Below are 17,041 nucleotides of genomic sequence, written 5' to 3' on the forward strand. Positions count from 1 at the left end.
CCTTGTTCTTACCAAAACATGGCTAAAAAGAAATCACAGATAGCCAAATATCACCAGCAGGCTACAATATAATTAGACTTGATAGAATCCAAAAAATAGGTGGGGTAGTAATTATCTATAAATATTCCTTTGACCTCATACTTTATCAAAACTCTGTCCCCAAATTCCACAATGTAGAATTCCTAGTTACAACCCTCAAACTAAATGCTTATAAAGCAATTGTGTAAGCAGGTGTGTATATCCAACAGGAAAGAACATCCCTTTTCAAGAAGATATACTATGCTTGATGTCAACCAATATTCAGCAAGTAACAGTTATCCTGGGAGATGCAAACATAAGACTCGTTCTGTATCAATAAATGTAACCCCAAGCACACTATGCAGATGTATGGTTTCTCAAAACTCATTAACAGGTCAACATGGTACAACAAGCAAATAGAAAGAGAATTGGTCGTTGACTGGATCCTCACAACACAACCAAACGGGTGTCTGAGTTGCAGGCCCTTATGGCTTATCCTCTTCTTTTTTGGTCTTTCATGAGTACAGGGTGTCATTGCACACTAACTCTTCTTTTATGCCTAAGGTAGTTAATGAGCTATCACTGACTTAGTCTATTAATCTGCCTACTTTTTCCCCTGTCCACAATCTGACAGTGAGAGGGTGCTTCATACTTTGGACATGGATAGGCAACTCAGGGTTTATTTGGATAAGACTAAGGCTATTAGAAGATCTTATCAGTTATTTGTTTCTTTTCATCCATGTGATCCTATCCTCAGTAGTGCAGATGACAAACATTTCCTTTACATGAAGAATCTGGCCTGGATGCAATGAAACACTGCAGAACACTATTATAATTCAACAAAACTGCAGCATTGTATAGCACTCTTATAATGCAGTGTTAATGCCACAGGGCAATGCTATAAAGCGGTTTGAAGCTGTAGGACACAGTTATGATACAGTGTAACACTGCAAGATACTGTTATAAAGCAATGCAGGACACTGAAACATACTGTTATAATCATTTGTATCTGCACACAGCACTTTTATATTGCACTGCAGATCACTGTTGTAATGTAACATTGGGAGGTAGTGTTTTTATTCACAGCAACACTCAAACACACTATGTTACAATGCAGTGTATCACAGCAGAGTACTGCTACAGTGCAGTGTATCACTGCAAATGCAATGCAGTGCAACACTGCAAAGCACTACTGCAATGTGGCGGCACTAAACAAATCAAGGCAGTTCTAAATCACCGCTTAGCACAAAGAAGCAGTTTTATTATAGAACAAAAAGCACAGACTCTGAACTAGTGCCTCGGCTTCTGCCTTCAGGGTTCAAAATCTCTAACAGCAGTTAATCAAATCTGTATATATAAAATATGGTTGGAAAATTGACAGGGATAATAAGAAGAACAAGAAGATATGTACTTTGTGACTCCTAATGCACCTTTTATAGAAGGAGTGTGACATATTTTGAAAAAAAAAACATTGGTATATAATTACATCTGATGAAATACTCAAAAATGCAAAATTTAATTTTTCATATAGGAATTCTCCTAGTATTGGAAGTAGGCTACTTATCCAGGGATGGTTAGTGAGATTACAGAATGAAAATGCAAATGCTGTACCACCTGTGAGTATATGAGAAAAGAAGATACCTATATGATTAATGACAGATTATTCATGGTTCCGGGAACATACAATTGTTATCAAAGGATGGTGGTATATATTAGCTTGTCTCTGTAATAAATTTTATATAGGAAAAACGATACATCAGGTCAGGGTGAGAATGCAGGAGCATGTTAGAGATATAAAAAATAATTCACCCACGAGCCCGGTAGCATCACATTTTTCAGAATATCATAACACCAATTTGGATTTGTTGAAATTTTTTATAATTTATGTATTTAAAGATTCATATCTGTATTTGAGTCATTCTGATATATTACTACAGAAGGAATACTGGTTTATTTATTTGTTAATGATGTTTTGCAACCTAAGGGGCTCAGTAATGAGCTACTTATGAAATATTTAGTTTAGTTTAGTTTAGCTTAGTTTCGTTAAGTTCAGTTGAACATAGCTGAGTTTGATTAAGTAACTGAGAAATTTGTCTTGGAAGTGGGAATGGTAATAGTAATAATGATAATACTAAATATATTTATATTTTGTAATGTGTTTTACATATTAGTAGTTTGTGTGTGTGTCTTTATTGTAAGGGTTTGTAATTACCTTAATAATTAATTAGTCAAATGAAATAATTTAAATGTATATATATATATATATACACACACACACACACACACACACACACACACACACACATACGTTTTATATGTATATATATATATATATATATAATATATATGTGCACACACACATATTTTATATATATATATATATATATATGTGTGTGTGTGTGTGTGTGTGTGTGTATATATATATATATATATATATATATATATATATATATATACGTACACTTATGTACATATACATGAATATATATTTGCTTAACTGCTGTTAGAGATTTTAAACTCTTTAGGTGTAAGCCGAGGCATTAGTTCAGAGTTTGTGCTCTTTGTGCCAAGTGGTGATTTATAATTTTTGGAGTGTGGTGTAGTTCTTATTTGGCACAATATACAAAATTTGTGTTTGCAAAAAGTCAAGGCAGTTAACCTCCTGCATACTGCCATGACAAAGTGTACTGCACGACTTCACAGCAACTGGCACTGCATGCTTTGCTGCATTTTCACTCCAAGTGCAAATAAAGAAAAACAGAAAGAAATCCATAAATGCACTCTTCCTCATGTAACAAGTTACCATTTTCAGTTACACAGAGGAACTGCGTAGCACTTCATTAAAATGTTAAAATATTGAAGGAGAGACAGTTGTCCTATTTCCAGGCCCACAAGATATCAACATCAGTTATCAGGTGGGAAGGATATATACCAGTGATGACACAAGACTGCTTAAATTTACCCTTCCACACTCTTCAACCACCGCACTACAGTCACTGGCTTAAGAGTGTGACAAAACAAGGCAGCAATGGGAATGGACACCAGCATAGTCAAATGTTGACCATTAACTCTTCTTCTGAATGTGCCACTTGAAAACTGTCTTCAGTTACTGGAAAATAACTAATTGTCTGACCATACAAAAAAGGGTTCCTTAAATCAATGGGAGCAAATAGGAATGCAGAAGTGACAACATCCTTTGCAGATGTCAGGGAACATTCTAAAGAAGCAAAATTCCACCAGTAATAAACAACTGAGGGTTTATTTAATTTATTTTTGTTGCCCAGATAGGCCTGATTAGGCATATGATCAGCTTTCAAAGAAAATAGAAAGTGACTAGCAAAATTTAGCCATTACACTGGGGAAACTGCATTGCTGGTTGGCTAGAAATATGTTTTACTTGATGTAAATGACAGATGAATAATTGGTAGAGAAGTCAGAATCAACAAGCAACAGCAGTAGCAAGTAACATACTTAAACAGCCCAGAGACCATAAAACCTTGATCCTATTGAGCTTAAAGATCCACTGAGTTGATCAAACAACCAAGTCTCTTGATTTATGTACCTTAACCTACTTACATGCCCTACTTTTCTTTCAGATCTCACTGAAGTTAAGCTACAAGACTCTCCAATCTCATTACAACAGTCTAGAAAAGCTCTTTTCTGGAACGTATTGATAAGTAAACATTACTAATTATCACCTTTCAATATTTTTACAACATCACTTATTCAAACTGTTAAAATTAAGATGTAAATATCCCTGTTTCCAGCTGATTTTCATCCTTACCATTGTCAAATAGTTTAGAAAACTGTCTATCAATAAAACAAAGAGCAACCCAACTCCTTGTAACCTTCATATATAGTCATACCTCTCAACCATCCACATTTCTGCAGAATGTCCAGATATTTCCCTCATATTTTTGGTCTTTTTCTCATAAAATGTGTGATTTTCTGCCACATGAATGTCAATTGAAGTCACTAATAATAATAGACATTTGAGTTTCAGACTTCATATCCTTCAGAAAATGCAAGTTATTACACAAATCCTGCTATTCTAGCACCTTTCTAAGTTTATGGGAGCAATATTTAAAATCTATCCCTATTTTGGAGACTTTGTCCCCTCATAACTTTAGGCTTTGTCCAGATTACTTGTGCTAAGAGGTTGAGAGGTATGTACGTGATGTAGTTAAATTTAGCACTTGTTATTCTCCCTCCATCAAAACTAAAATATAAACAAACCTCCCTTAGTCATAGAGCAGTTAACTTTTCAAACCACATCTAGCAAAAAATCTTCTCTAAAACGGATCCTTCATGTTACAGCCATCTTCCAGTTATTCTCCACATGATCTAATTTTACAAGATTTGTGTTGCACACTTAAGCAATAATACCTACACCCTGAATTGTGCCAAAAACTATTTTGAGTCTTGAATTGTGCCAAGAACTATTTTGAGTCTAAACTCTTCAAGAAAAAAGCTTATTTTAACAACTGTATTTGTCTAGTTCTCCTCTAAATTATTTGAAAAAATGGCCATTACAAAAAGTCAGTTTATTACAGTGCCTAAATTAACTTTTAAAATAGGTGCATTTTGAATGAAATAGAACACTTGACAATATGTTTATTGTGAGGGGATTATGATTTTCAAAAATTAAAGCAAATGGTTACTTACATTATAGATAACAAGAACAACATGTACCCACCTATTTTGCATAATAAATTGTTGATCGAAGTGCCAATTACACAAGACGCACGGACAAGAAATTACATATTAGAACAGACTGCATCAATAAACGGTGAAGCTATTTAGCACATTATTACAGAAATTGAAAAATCATCCTTGGTAAGGGAATGTTTGACAAAATCATTGTAGCTGGTCCAGTAGATGTAAATAAAAGTGTTAACAGCTTAAAAGAGTTACTTGAGACAAGGACTTCTCAGCTTATGTGCACTTTAATTGACAAACCATATTGTGTAATGTAAACACACGATAACTTACTCATCTGCTTTCATTCCAGGAAGGTCAACTACAGAAAAATATTAAACTTCAGAAGAATAATTTCAGACAAATTACTCAAATTTTACCAGGTATACTAGCTAGAGCATTTTGGAAATGATAGAAGTTACATAAACGTATTGCCTTCTGACATGTTATTCTAATGCGTGTTAGCTTATCTATGCACATTCTATTGCATAAACAATATCTGCAACTAAGGATTATTCAGACTAAACTCTTGGTACAATGTACCATGGAGTTGCATGGCATTGTGTATACATTATCAATGATTTGGTTTTTTATCAAGTTAGTCCCACTATGCATGACCTATTTTTAAGACAGACCTGAGGTAATATTCTTGCTATTTGGGGTAATTTCTCCAGCGTACTAGGGAAGTTTTTCTCCACCATACTGGGAAAGATCTCCTACTCGTTTCTTTAAGAGAAATGAGAGCTTTTACATTCACCTGAGAGTACATTAGGGCTTCACTACCCCTTTAATCTGCATTACGTTTTCAGGTCTGGAACATGAATCCAAGAGGCTGCTCTGGGGAAAGAACCCAAAACCATTGCTGCTATAAGAATAGAACCCACAGCTGTTTGATTTCCACAGCATGAAAAGGCAAGTTTGTTATCTGTTAAACCTGTCAAGTGTCCTTAATGCCTTCCTTCCCTCTTGTCATAAAAGTAATCTGTCAATATTTCCTTATGCTGCTAAAAATAATTTTAGTCAGCCAACCTTTGTTGCTGGGTGAGGTACTCGTGCATGACATTGGGCAGACAGACTGAAGACTAAGCATGGACCACCAGAACAATAATGAATGAAACTTCCCATGACAACACTTCATTCCTTGGGATAGCTGCACCAACCTTGGATCACACCATACTCCGCCTGGCAGTACTTACTTATGTTTCTGTTGAACAGATTAGCCCCATTAGTCCAAAGGCCTCTTTTCAGGCAGGGGAGACTCAATATGGTATTCATACTGACTATGAAAACTTTAATCAGGCACTACGGAAATTACACTACTCATTCCACTACGTACCTTGGGAGCTTTTACATCCACCTCAGCTAACTCAGGAACAGGGCACTGGCACTTAAATGCCATTGGTTTTACTTCTGGAAGAGGTAGGAAAACATCACTGTATGCAATACCCTTTGTGTCAAGTAAACAAATTCATTTACAACTGAAGAATGCTCTCGGTACTATGCAGAACAGATCAGGAACATTATCTCGGTGTATGAAAACAACTCTTGTTTAAATGTTTATGCTGCTTAGTTACATATAATTTTCCTACTGATAGGTCAACACATGTCATAAATGCTGCATGCATAGCATAATATATTCTGAGACGGCACATTCAGACAAAGCAATGGGCTAGTAAGAAAAAATGAAATATGCAGAGTTGCACTACCTCCCCCCCCCCCCCATACACACACCTTTAGATTGTAAAAACAGTACAACCAACATAATGCATTAATGGAGAATATAGTCAGGCAGCACCTCAAGCCACAATGGTGCACTGTACATTGTAACACCTCACAACTGACATTAGGGTTATACTATTTTTGTTGATATAGCAAGGCACAGCCAAATTCCTCTGTGGTATGCTGTATTCGTACAGTTAAACAGGTGTAAATGTATTGCGCTATCTTGCACAATGTGATAATCACTGGAACAAATGTTTTGGTTTTATGAATGAGGAACTCATATCACACAGCTGCTCAGTGCAATAAATATAACAGATTTATCCTTTACTGTGCAGAACAATTGATTTTTATGAACTGAAGTCATAGTCACTGCTGAAAAGCAAAGGTTTGGGGTGCTTGCTAGGATTTATATATATATATATATATATATATATATATATATATATATATGCACACACATATGCGTATATTTATACATACACACATATATACATATATATATATATATATATATATATATATATATATACACACACACACACACACACACACACACACACACACACACACACACACACACATATATATATATATATGCATACATACACATCAAAATAGAAATATTTACATCTATTCACAGCTGATACAGTGATTACTTTTGTGACATTTCTTTTCATAAACTCTCTTACAATTTTTGCACTAAAAATCTGTGCAAGTACAAATAAACAAGATAAAATCATGCAATTACCGTAAGGAAAGTAAAACAAAATTTAAATTATTAATCAATAATGTATTTAGATTTATAATATGGGCCAATCAGTTTTGCAGAGAAATGGGAAGCTTTGTTAGAATCTCTATTTAAGAAGACTGACTTACATGTATATTGCCTTTAAATTATCCACTGTGGTGCAGCGGTAGCGTTGTTGCCTCACAGCAAGAAGTTCTCCCGTTCGAGTCTCGGCTGGAGCGCCTTCTATGTGGAGTCTGCATGTCCTCCCCACAGTCAAGTGGTGTTCGAAAGACACGCTTGAATGAGTGTGCCTTTGTTGAAGGTTGGGTGTTGGGCTGGCACTTCGGCACCGTAAAAATCTACTGCTAATCATTAGCGGACCGGAGTTCCGCTGTGGTGACCCCTAACCAGGAAAAGCCGAAAGAAGAAGAAGCTATCTATAAAACAAAATCTTTAGAAAATAATGTTTTCATTTTTTGTTCAGACTCAATGGAATATTCTAACTGCACCTATTCAACTTATGCCAATTTTTCACTCAATAAAACACAGAACTGTTTACTTCTCCAGTGTTCTGATACATAAATGCATAATTTTATTTCATGAACATAATCTGTTTTTCTCTATGTGACACACACACACACATATATATATATAGATAATATATAGAAAAAATATATATATACACACAAATAAAACAGTAAGTAAACAACAATAATTATTATAATTTAGAATAAAAAAAAATAAAAAAAAAGCAGCACTGATGCAGAGCAATCTTAATACTATTAAAAACATATTAAAACATATTAAAACACTTTCCGAGGTTAAAAACGGAGCCTTCTAAAAAAGACGTTTACACTCCAAAATCACACATCCGTATATGGGGAGGTAGAATCTCACTCCAGAAATCCATGACGAGAGAACACCAGTAAATTAACCAGATGTTTCCGACCTAATTCTTGGAACAGCTAGCAAACTACTGATGACTTCAGCTGAGACACCACTGCACATAGCACGAACACTACTGTACACAGCACCAACACCACTGTACATAGCACCGAGACACCACCACTGTACTTAACACCAACACCACTGTAAGCAGCACCAACACTATACACAGCACCAGTAACACTGTACAAAGCACCAATACCACTGTACACAGCACCAACACCAACACTGCTGAACACACTACCAACACCAACACCACTGTATGCAGCACAAATACCACCACTGTACACAGCACCAACACCAACACCACTGTACACAGCACTGAAACATCAACACCACTGTACACAGCACCAACACCACTGTGCGCAGCACCAACACCACCACTGTAGACACCACCAAAACCACTGTATGCAGCACCAACACCACTGTATGCAGCAACACCAATATGCACAGCACCAACACAGCTGTACACACCTCTCTACACAGCACCAACACCACTGTATGCAGGACCAACACCAACACTACTGTACACAGCAGCACCACCACTGTACACAGCAAAACCACTGTACACAGCACCAGCACCAACACCATTGTACACATCACCAATACCAACGTACACAGCACCAACACCACTGTACACAGCACAAACCACACTGTACATAGCACCAACACTACTGTACACAGCATCAATACCACTCTACACAGCACTATATACAGCACCAACACCCCCATATGCAGCACCAACACCTCTATACACAGTACCAACACCAACACTGTACACGGCACCAACAACACCACTGTACACAGCACCAACACCACTGTACTTAGCACTGACATGAACACCACTATGCACAGCGCCAACACCACCACTGTACACAGTACCAAAACCACTGTATGCAGCATCAACACCACTGCACACACCAACACCACAGTACACATCACCAACACCACTGTATACATCACCAACACTAATGTACACAACACCAACACTACTGCATGCAGCATAAATATCAACACCACTGTACAAACAACTACACCACTGTACACAGCACCAGCACCAACACCACTATGCACAGCACCAACACCATTGTACACACCACTGTACATAGCACCAATGATATACCAACACCAACACCAGTGTACACAGCACCAACATCACTGTGCACAGCATTATCAGCTCCTTCAGGTACAAAGGATCGAGGTTGTATAAGGCTCAGAAGGTAAGAAGTGCAAGTAAAACCTTAAAGAACAAAGTAAGCAGCCACTAGCAAGCAGCACAAATAATAAAATACAAAAGAAAAAGGAATTTGTTGCAATGTAACATTTGCCTAAAACATCTTAAATTGGATTCCCTTCGAAGCTCAAAGTTTCAAAACTTTGAACTTCAAAAGGCCAAGACCATAAGACCATAAGACTGAAGTTCTGAAAATTCAAACAATTTGAATGGAGATCGATGTACAGCACGAATTGGTATACTTAGCATTTTCCTCACTTTAGTGTGATCTTGGAGTTGGTATAGTTATTTAGCAGGGAGTGGTACTACCACTTCCCCCCGCAAAAAAACTAAAAAAATGTTTTTGTATTTTTTTTAATTAGATTCTTGAAGTTTCAAAACTTCGATCTTATGGTCTCAGCCATTTGAAGTTTGAAGTTTTGAAACTTCAAGCTTCTGAAGTAGGTCCCTTAAATCACATGTTTTAAAATCAAACCATTGTTTTCAGCTTCAATTCACTAAGAAATATATCAATGAGTTGATAGTCAACCACGTTTTTCAGAGCACATATTTAAAGAAGTTTTGTCAGTCTTTTAACACATGTGGAACAGACTGTTTCTATACTAGAACCCCTTTTACTTACAAGGGGTGAGTAGTAATAACTAAACACACACACACACACGTATATACCTGTTCAGATCAAGTACTCTGTACCTGAAAGTAGTTTACCCAGCTTTATCTTTTGCTTTGTGTATCTTGTCTGTCATGTGTTTTTCCATATTTTTCAGTGCATTCATAAGTGCTTACTAGGCTAACATCCCAAGAGCCATTTGAAGCCTAGCTAAACTTACCCCAGATTTACCAAAATATTTCTGATATGTGTCAACAACCAGGGAATTTTACAGTTACAATATAGGCTTATATGCATCAAGCATTAACAGGCTGCTCCTGTCTGTTGGGACATAGGATCCAAACCAGGGGTAATTTTGTGATTTCCCATCTACTGGTCAACGTTACATTTGAAAAGGGTTACAGATGAGTGTTGCTTCACATGGATAGAAAGATTGATCAAGACAAGCAGTGATCTTTTGACACACATACCTGTCCCTCCAACACATTCTCTTTATGTCACATATGAGGTTCAGGTCCTTAGAACAGGTATTTCGATTCAGTTGTTCTGTGGACATGCTACAAATCCATCAGTGTGTGATCAGAGGATGTCCTGTAGGCTAGGCTTAGATCACCATGGTAACACACTGAGGACAGCGATAGGGCTTTGAGATGCTTTGTATAGGACTTGTTGTTTACTTCATATATTCTTTTCATAAGGAACATCTGTGGTCTCTCAGTCTGTTTCCAGCTCCTTTCTTTTTTTTAAGGAATTTAAAGTATTAACCATCATAATGTCCTTTGGTGGCTGTGTATGGTTTTGGAATATGTCATCCGCACATTAAAAAGAAGGGAAGAATTAAACTCTGCAGCCTTTTTTATTGTATCAGGTTCACTGTATAGTACCCATTAAAAAAACTACATTAACACCTTTGCTTATTCATTACTATATTCAGTGTTTATATGTAATACAAATATACATAAGTCTGCAATTATACAAATCTGGCTTGACATTGAGAGAAAGCAGTAAAGGTAGAATTTAACTATTTCTAATTCCCTGAAAAATGCTTTACTAAAATCAGGGTTATTATTTCAATGACATGCTTTCTAATGTGCAAAAAACACTTCACCTACAGAAAGAATGTGATTCTGGTGCTTATAAATAAATCTTTGTCAGACTTTGAAGAATATCGGTTCATTGAAAATTCACAGTTATACTGGAGATGCAGTTAAGATATAAAATGCTATATTATGCCACTTCATTTATTACCTTGTCTAGTGGAAACTTGGAATAAAACATGGAAAATTCATTTTTCCTTTCCAGATGTTTATCTATAGCTGTCTCCTACTATTGATTGTTTATTTTGCAGCATCTCTTTTAATAACAGAACTAATTGCATACTTATATATACAACTACAGCAGATACAGCCAAAAAGAAATGGTACCTTATTTTCAAGTTGGCATACACTCTAGGAAACAAAGAGTGATTAAACACAGCATGAAAACAACAAAAACAGACATGAGATGTATAAAATATTACATTATTTTTAAAATTTTCCTAATGTTGTTGGGGACTTGTTAATGACTTGGTATTATAAAAGAAACGTGGAGTATTTATTTGATTGATTGTTATCAGATATGTTCATTTAACATAAGCAAGAAAGAATTTTAAGAAGTAAAATGTAGGACAACTATAAAAGATAGTAATGATTAAATGGTGCTGGTCCTTGCTACCTCATGCATTCAAACAAGACATACTATTAGCCAACATTAGTACTTCAGGCATTTGCTATATACGCCATTGAATCTCCTGTCATACCTGAAAGCAGTAGCTTGGCTATAACAAAGCACCTGCATACATCTGATAAAACTATATCTTTGTTTTGGATAGTGAAAGCTCACATAACATCAATGGCTTATATTCCACTTATATTTGCATTTCTTTGTTTAATTTAAAAAGTAGGTTATGTTCCATTAATAGTTGCTGCATGTTAATTCAAATCCCCAAACTGTTCTAAAATGTACAGTGTGTCCTTCATATGATTTTTTTTAAATTTACCTGCAAATACTAATAGACATCAGTTTCAGTTTTTGGCACTGAACATTGATTGCCATTTCCAGTGTCACTATGTCTCCATAACCTGCTGCAGAAATAGCCTTGTGTGATCAACACCTGAAAATGTTCTGCAGTATACACTCATTTATGAGCCAGTCGCATTCCTACTTAGCAGCCAACCCGATTCTTACCCTAAGGCCTCATGTTAAAATCATACTATTTAGGACACCTCCCTAGGTTCTTTGATTCAGTCGTTACCCACTCAATCAAGTTAATGTCACAAAGCAGAACAGAAATCTGCAGCCAAACAGATATCATGGCGCTCTGCAGCCCTACAGCTAGAAAGAATAAAATCAAAGTTTCTTATGCAGCCTCCAAGGGGTAAGCATGCATATCATCCAAGGGCTTTCAGGCCAGTAAGCAAAGTCTTTTACTATACATTAAACCATTTTACAACAAACAGCCTGTGCCAGTTAATTTTTCAGAGGAAGTGAGAGACAGTTATACTAATCCATCAGTAACTGACCTTTTGATTTGTATTGCCATATAACTTGATTATATTCACAGAGTGATATTACACATGTATTTAAGCACCTGGAGACATCCAGTAATATGTGTTTGCATTCAAATAAGAATTACAGCAAAACTACAACCATAGAGGAGAGTAAATGCAATAAAGATGATTCTAAAAGCAAATACATACATACATACACACACACACACACACACACACATACATATATATATATATATATATATATATATATATATGTAGCCTGCTGCCTGACAAAAACATTACTTCACCACTAACCCCAATCATCTGCTCAAGCTTTGCCTGGGCAAGCTGCGAGGGAACAGGTAGCTAACTGGCTGTCACCTATCAGTGTCTATAGATGTAAAAAAATGTGTCGTATGTCATATGTTGGTGGGTGTGGAGAGATGTCACAAATCTCTGTCGGTGTGACAGTTTTACCCTTAGGCAAGCAGGACTTGCCATCAAAAGTACAAACAACTGAAGTGGGTCTCATCTCTATTATCTGTCATTGCAGTACCCCACTGGACCCAGAACGCAGGACTACTGCATACACAGTTGCAAAATTGTAACTCTCTCAAAGAGTTTTTACTGCCTTGACTATGGGTTGCATTAACTGACATAAAAATTAAGGGAATAAAGCAGAATGCCACTGACATTCTTCAGTGTGCGTACCATGGTATAAAATTGCATATGATAAAGCAGGGGTGCTGTCCTACCTAATTTCTGCAAAGCAATTTATTTCACCCATATAACTTAATCTCTGCAAATAATCTTTCTAAGTGGAGCACAGAACATAAACTAGTATGCTAAGCACCATCAAAAATACCAAATAAGCCAAGTGCAAGAATGTGTGGTATGTTTAAATCTTCTCCAAACATTTTTCTGTCAAATAAAAGCTGTGAGGTGCAACAAATACAAACTGTGAATGGAGAATGATAGAATAAATATAAAAAGAGTATGGTAGTGTAATGTGACAAATTTATAAAGTTATACACCTCTCACTTCAGGTCACCCTGGTCACTGCCATTAATTTTAATTTATATAAAAAGGTATTCTATAAAATTAAGGACAGAGCTTTGCCTGACCAAACACAATAGTCATGAACTAGTACCTAATGTAATCACAGTATTAGCACAGGACAAGGTTAAAACTGCATACTAATGACAGTTTGGTAAATATGAATAATATATCACACACCACTCCTACCAGAGTCCTAGCAGTCATTATTACCCAGGGTTAAGTGCCATGAGGTTACTATAGCCATAGCCGGCCTTAGGCATAGGCCAACTAGGCAGCCACCTAGGGTGCCGCTCTAGCAGGGGCGCTTTTCCAGTATTTATTTGGGGTAAGTAGACCTGGATGGGGGCACTGGGTGATGTGGTGGGGGGGCACCGTGGAGCCCTTTTTCCTTGGGCACCAGTTGATCTAAGGCCACTCCTGACTACAGCACTGCAACATTTACAAAACAATGAAATTCGACTGTTACCTTAGCTTGTTGTGATCCATCCAATATTATTCATCACTGCACTCATGTCTATATCAACATAAATTAGCATAAAATGAGATACAGAGACACCAAAACATGTCCGTTGGACTGTTCAGTGTTACACGTGCCATTTCTTAGCTGAAGGATGTAGATTTCATTATAAACTACACTTTTAACTCAATTTATCAGACAAACCTGGCTGAACTGAACAGTGTCCATGATAGTAGTTTAATGTGACAGTCCATCCTGTTAGCAAACATAACTATCAAGTTCATTGTTCATGTATTAGAGACAAACCCAAAACTAATGCTAAGTTCAAAGGTCGAAAATCTGGGAGAATTTTTAAATATTACTGAAATGTACTTACAAAGTTGTTATAATAGGTTTTACATTAGAGTGCATTTTCTGTACAATAAGAATTATGGAACTCCAATGTCTAGTCAGTTTTGACAAACTGTAATCCTCCTCTATAATTTAACAAAATTTTCAAAAACTGTACGAGGTACAGGGCAAACTATGAAGTGAAATAAGGGACGCTCTGCAAAATCAGGGAATGCTGACAACTACGCTAGTCACACCAAACATTTCCACATTTCCTTTATACACAACGTAAGATTAAGTCATTAGCTCTGCTATGTTTTCTTTCCGTATGGCTGCCTCCTAGTGGCTTTTCAAATACCATTCCAAAAATACGAGCATTTAGTTAAAGTATTCAGGTATTCATGACATATACTGCTTCGGCATGTGTGTGTTTGTGCATATTACTACGCCCAGATATAACACAATGTCAATAAAACCACTATCTTTCTTCAGCTTCAATATAACCGTTGCAGGGATACATCAACGCCTGGAGAGTTTGCGCTACACCGAACCTGTTAACAATCTACTATCTAGCAAAAATGTTTTCAACACTAAACACTAATTTCGTTTGCAGAAGTGCCATGGTTTAGCAACCAGTCCTTATGTTTCGAACCACCCCAAAGAATACACACGTAAGTAACAGATGTTTGCAATCCTACCTCTAAAATCTGGACGTAACTCGCAGGAAACCAGCCTCTTATCCCATCCTTTTCCCCTTCCCACCAGCCGCCTTCCAACACCTGCACAACTTTGATAATCTCTCCAGCATCGAACCTGAGTCCTTGCTGATGCTGCTCGCCGGTAAACGCGTACAAACTTTTGCACAAAGCTCCGGCCATAGCAACAGCTGGACGTACACTACAGCTCCAGCGGCTCCAGGCAAAGACAGCGTTCCTGACTCTTCTAAAGACGCAACAAGTCAGAGATGAGTAATAATCTGTCCGCAGGACAAGCTCCTGTAACAAGACGTTTCCAAAAATTCTCCTGGAACCTCTTTCCCAGCACGGGTCCTGCGTAATCCTTGGGATGGAGAGCTGCCTTTAGGAATACACTAGTTGCAACGAGTGCGCTCCGCCAGTTGTGCTAAGGAGCGCGAGGGCTTGCATACACGTCCTCGAGCTCAGTGATGCAAGAGGCTGCTGCCTGGCGAGTCCCCAACCCAGGAAGACGCTGTTGTTGCTGCTGCAGCTCAGTGCAAAAGGATTGCTCACGTACAGCACCACAGTCCGCTACAGCTGTGCTAGGCTGCAGAGAATGACCCTTTCGCAAGACGAAAAACGATCGGGTTCAAGTCAGATGTACAGCAGAGAGGCGTTTTAAAGAAAGAGCGTACAACTACTGATGCGGCTTTACTTGTTCTAGAGTTATTTCATGTCATGCAGTTTTCATGTCCAGTGATTATGCTCACTCTGTTCAACACACTGAAGTTTTATCTGTTTTTTTTTTCAAACTAAGAAGAAGCATTTAATTTAGCTTGCTGGATAAACTTTTACGTGAATTGTCTAAAAGTTAGACTAGCTTTGCATGAACAATGGATTGGTATATTTAACAGTAGTCTTTTTGCTCCAGTATGATGTTACTTGCTGCCGAAAAAAGAATTAATACTGTGAGGTGCAGACTATAAGCTGATGTAATAAATAGGTGCAAGCCTGTGTACCAATTTTATATTTTATGCACAGTTATTAATGCTCACTGAGTTATGCGTGTAGCAGCTAAAGAAACTTGAGTGTACTGACATGGTTATTGCAACACGCTGCGGCGGTCATGTTACTGTTTGATGTAACCTGTATGAAATTAATTTTTTTTGTGTGTCCATTGATGGCATAAAGTCAAAGCATTATTCAGCTGAGTGCTGAGTGGAATTATCTGTTCTTTCCACAGACCTTCCACATTCAAAACTATGTAAACAGTAGCAGGCATGTATATGTATGAAATGGGCATGTTGGAAAAGGAAACTGAAGTAGGAAGAGACAACTTAGGTGGAGAAGACAGTCCTACAGCTGTGAGGCAGATATAATCAGATTTGTGGTTTAGAGACTGAACCAGCTGAGATGAGGTCTTAAATGTGTGTGTGTGGGGGGGGCGGTTTGGCAAAATTTCAAGCCCTGTCCCCACCCCAAACTCGGGAGACACTACTGCCTATGCAGTGTCATTCATAAAAAAAAAAACTTTACAGTCATGTATAAAGCACCACAGAGGGAGTTGTACCTATCTGACCTACCCAAAATAAGCACAAGACAAACTCAAAAACAAGCCACCCTGTTGGTATCCCAACATTAGTAGATAGCATAACAAAAGGAAGAAAATAGAAAGTGCAACGTTCAGCAAGGTAAGAACTCTCTCATCAAACTAAATAAACAACTCAATGCACTAATCAAATCTACCAAAGCCAATTTTAAGATAAAGGTAGCCTCCCAAGCTAAGGACAACCACAAGGCATTCTTCAGGTATGTTAAATGCACACACCTATACTGAGCTGGAGGATATAGAAAATATACTGGCCAATAAATTCAGCTCCAATTTTACTCCACTTTCTCCCTCAGACACCTATCAGGAAATATCCTTAAACATAGCTCCCACAACTATCACTAGAGAATAGGTCCTCAATGTTCTGTCCAAGGACAAAACAGCTGCATCCATTGGACCTGATAATATGCCAGGATGACTC

General features: G+C 37.3%; 1 protein-coding gene across 1 annotated transcript in view; it reads right to left on the reverse strand.

Annotated features, from left to right (window-relative positions):
* The window catches only part of GAS7 (growth arrest specific 7), a 2,864,621-nt gene extending 2,848,646 nt beyond the window's left edge, over positions 1–15,975 (reverse strand). Inside the window, exon 1 of the mRNA XM_044056293.1 lies at positions 15,033–15,975. Coding sequence (XP_043912228.1) covers positions 15,033–15,212 — 180 coding nt within the window. The 5' untranslated portion in view covers positions 15,213–15,975. The remainder of the gene's footprint in view (positions 1–15,032) is intronic.
* Between the last annotated feature and the right edge of the window lie 1,066 nt (positions 15,976–17,041).

Source organism: Protopterus annectens, chromosome 14.part0 (genome assembly GCF_019279795.1).
Source record: "Protopterus annectens isolate FY-2018-M chromosome 14.part0, PAN1.0, whole genome shotgun sequence".
In the NCBI taxonomy this organism is placed as follows: domain Eukaryota; kingdom Metazoa; phylum Chordata; order Ceratodontiformes; family Protopteridae; genus Protopterus; species Protopterus annectens.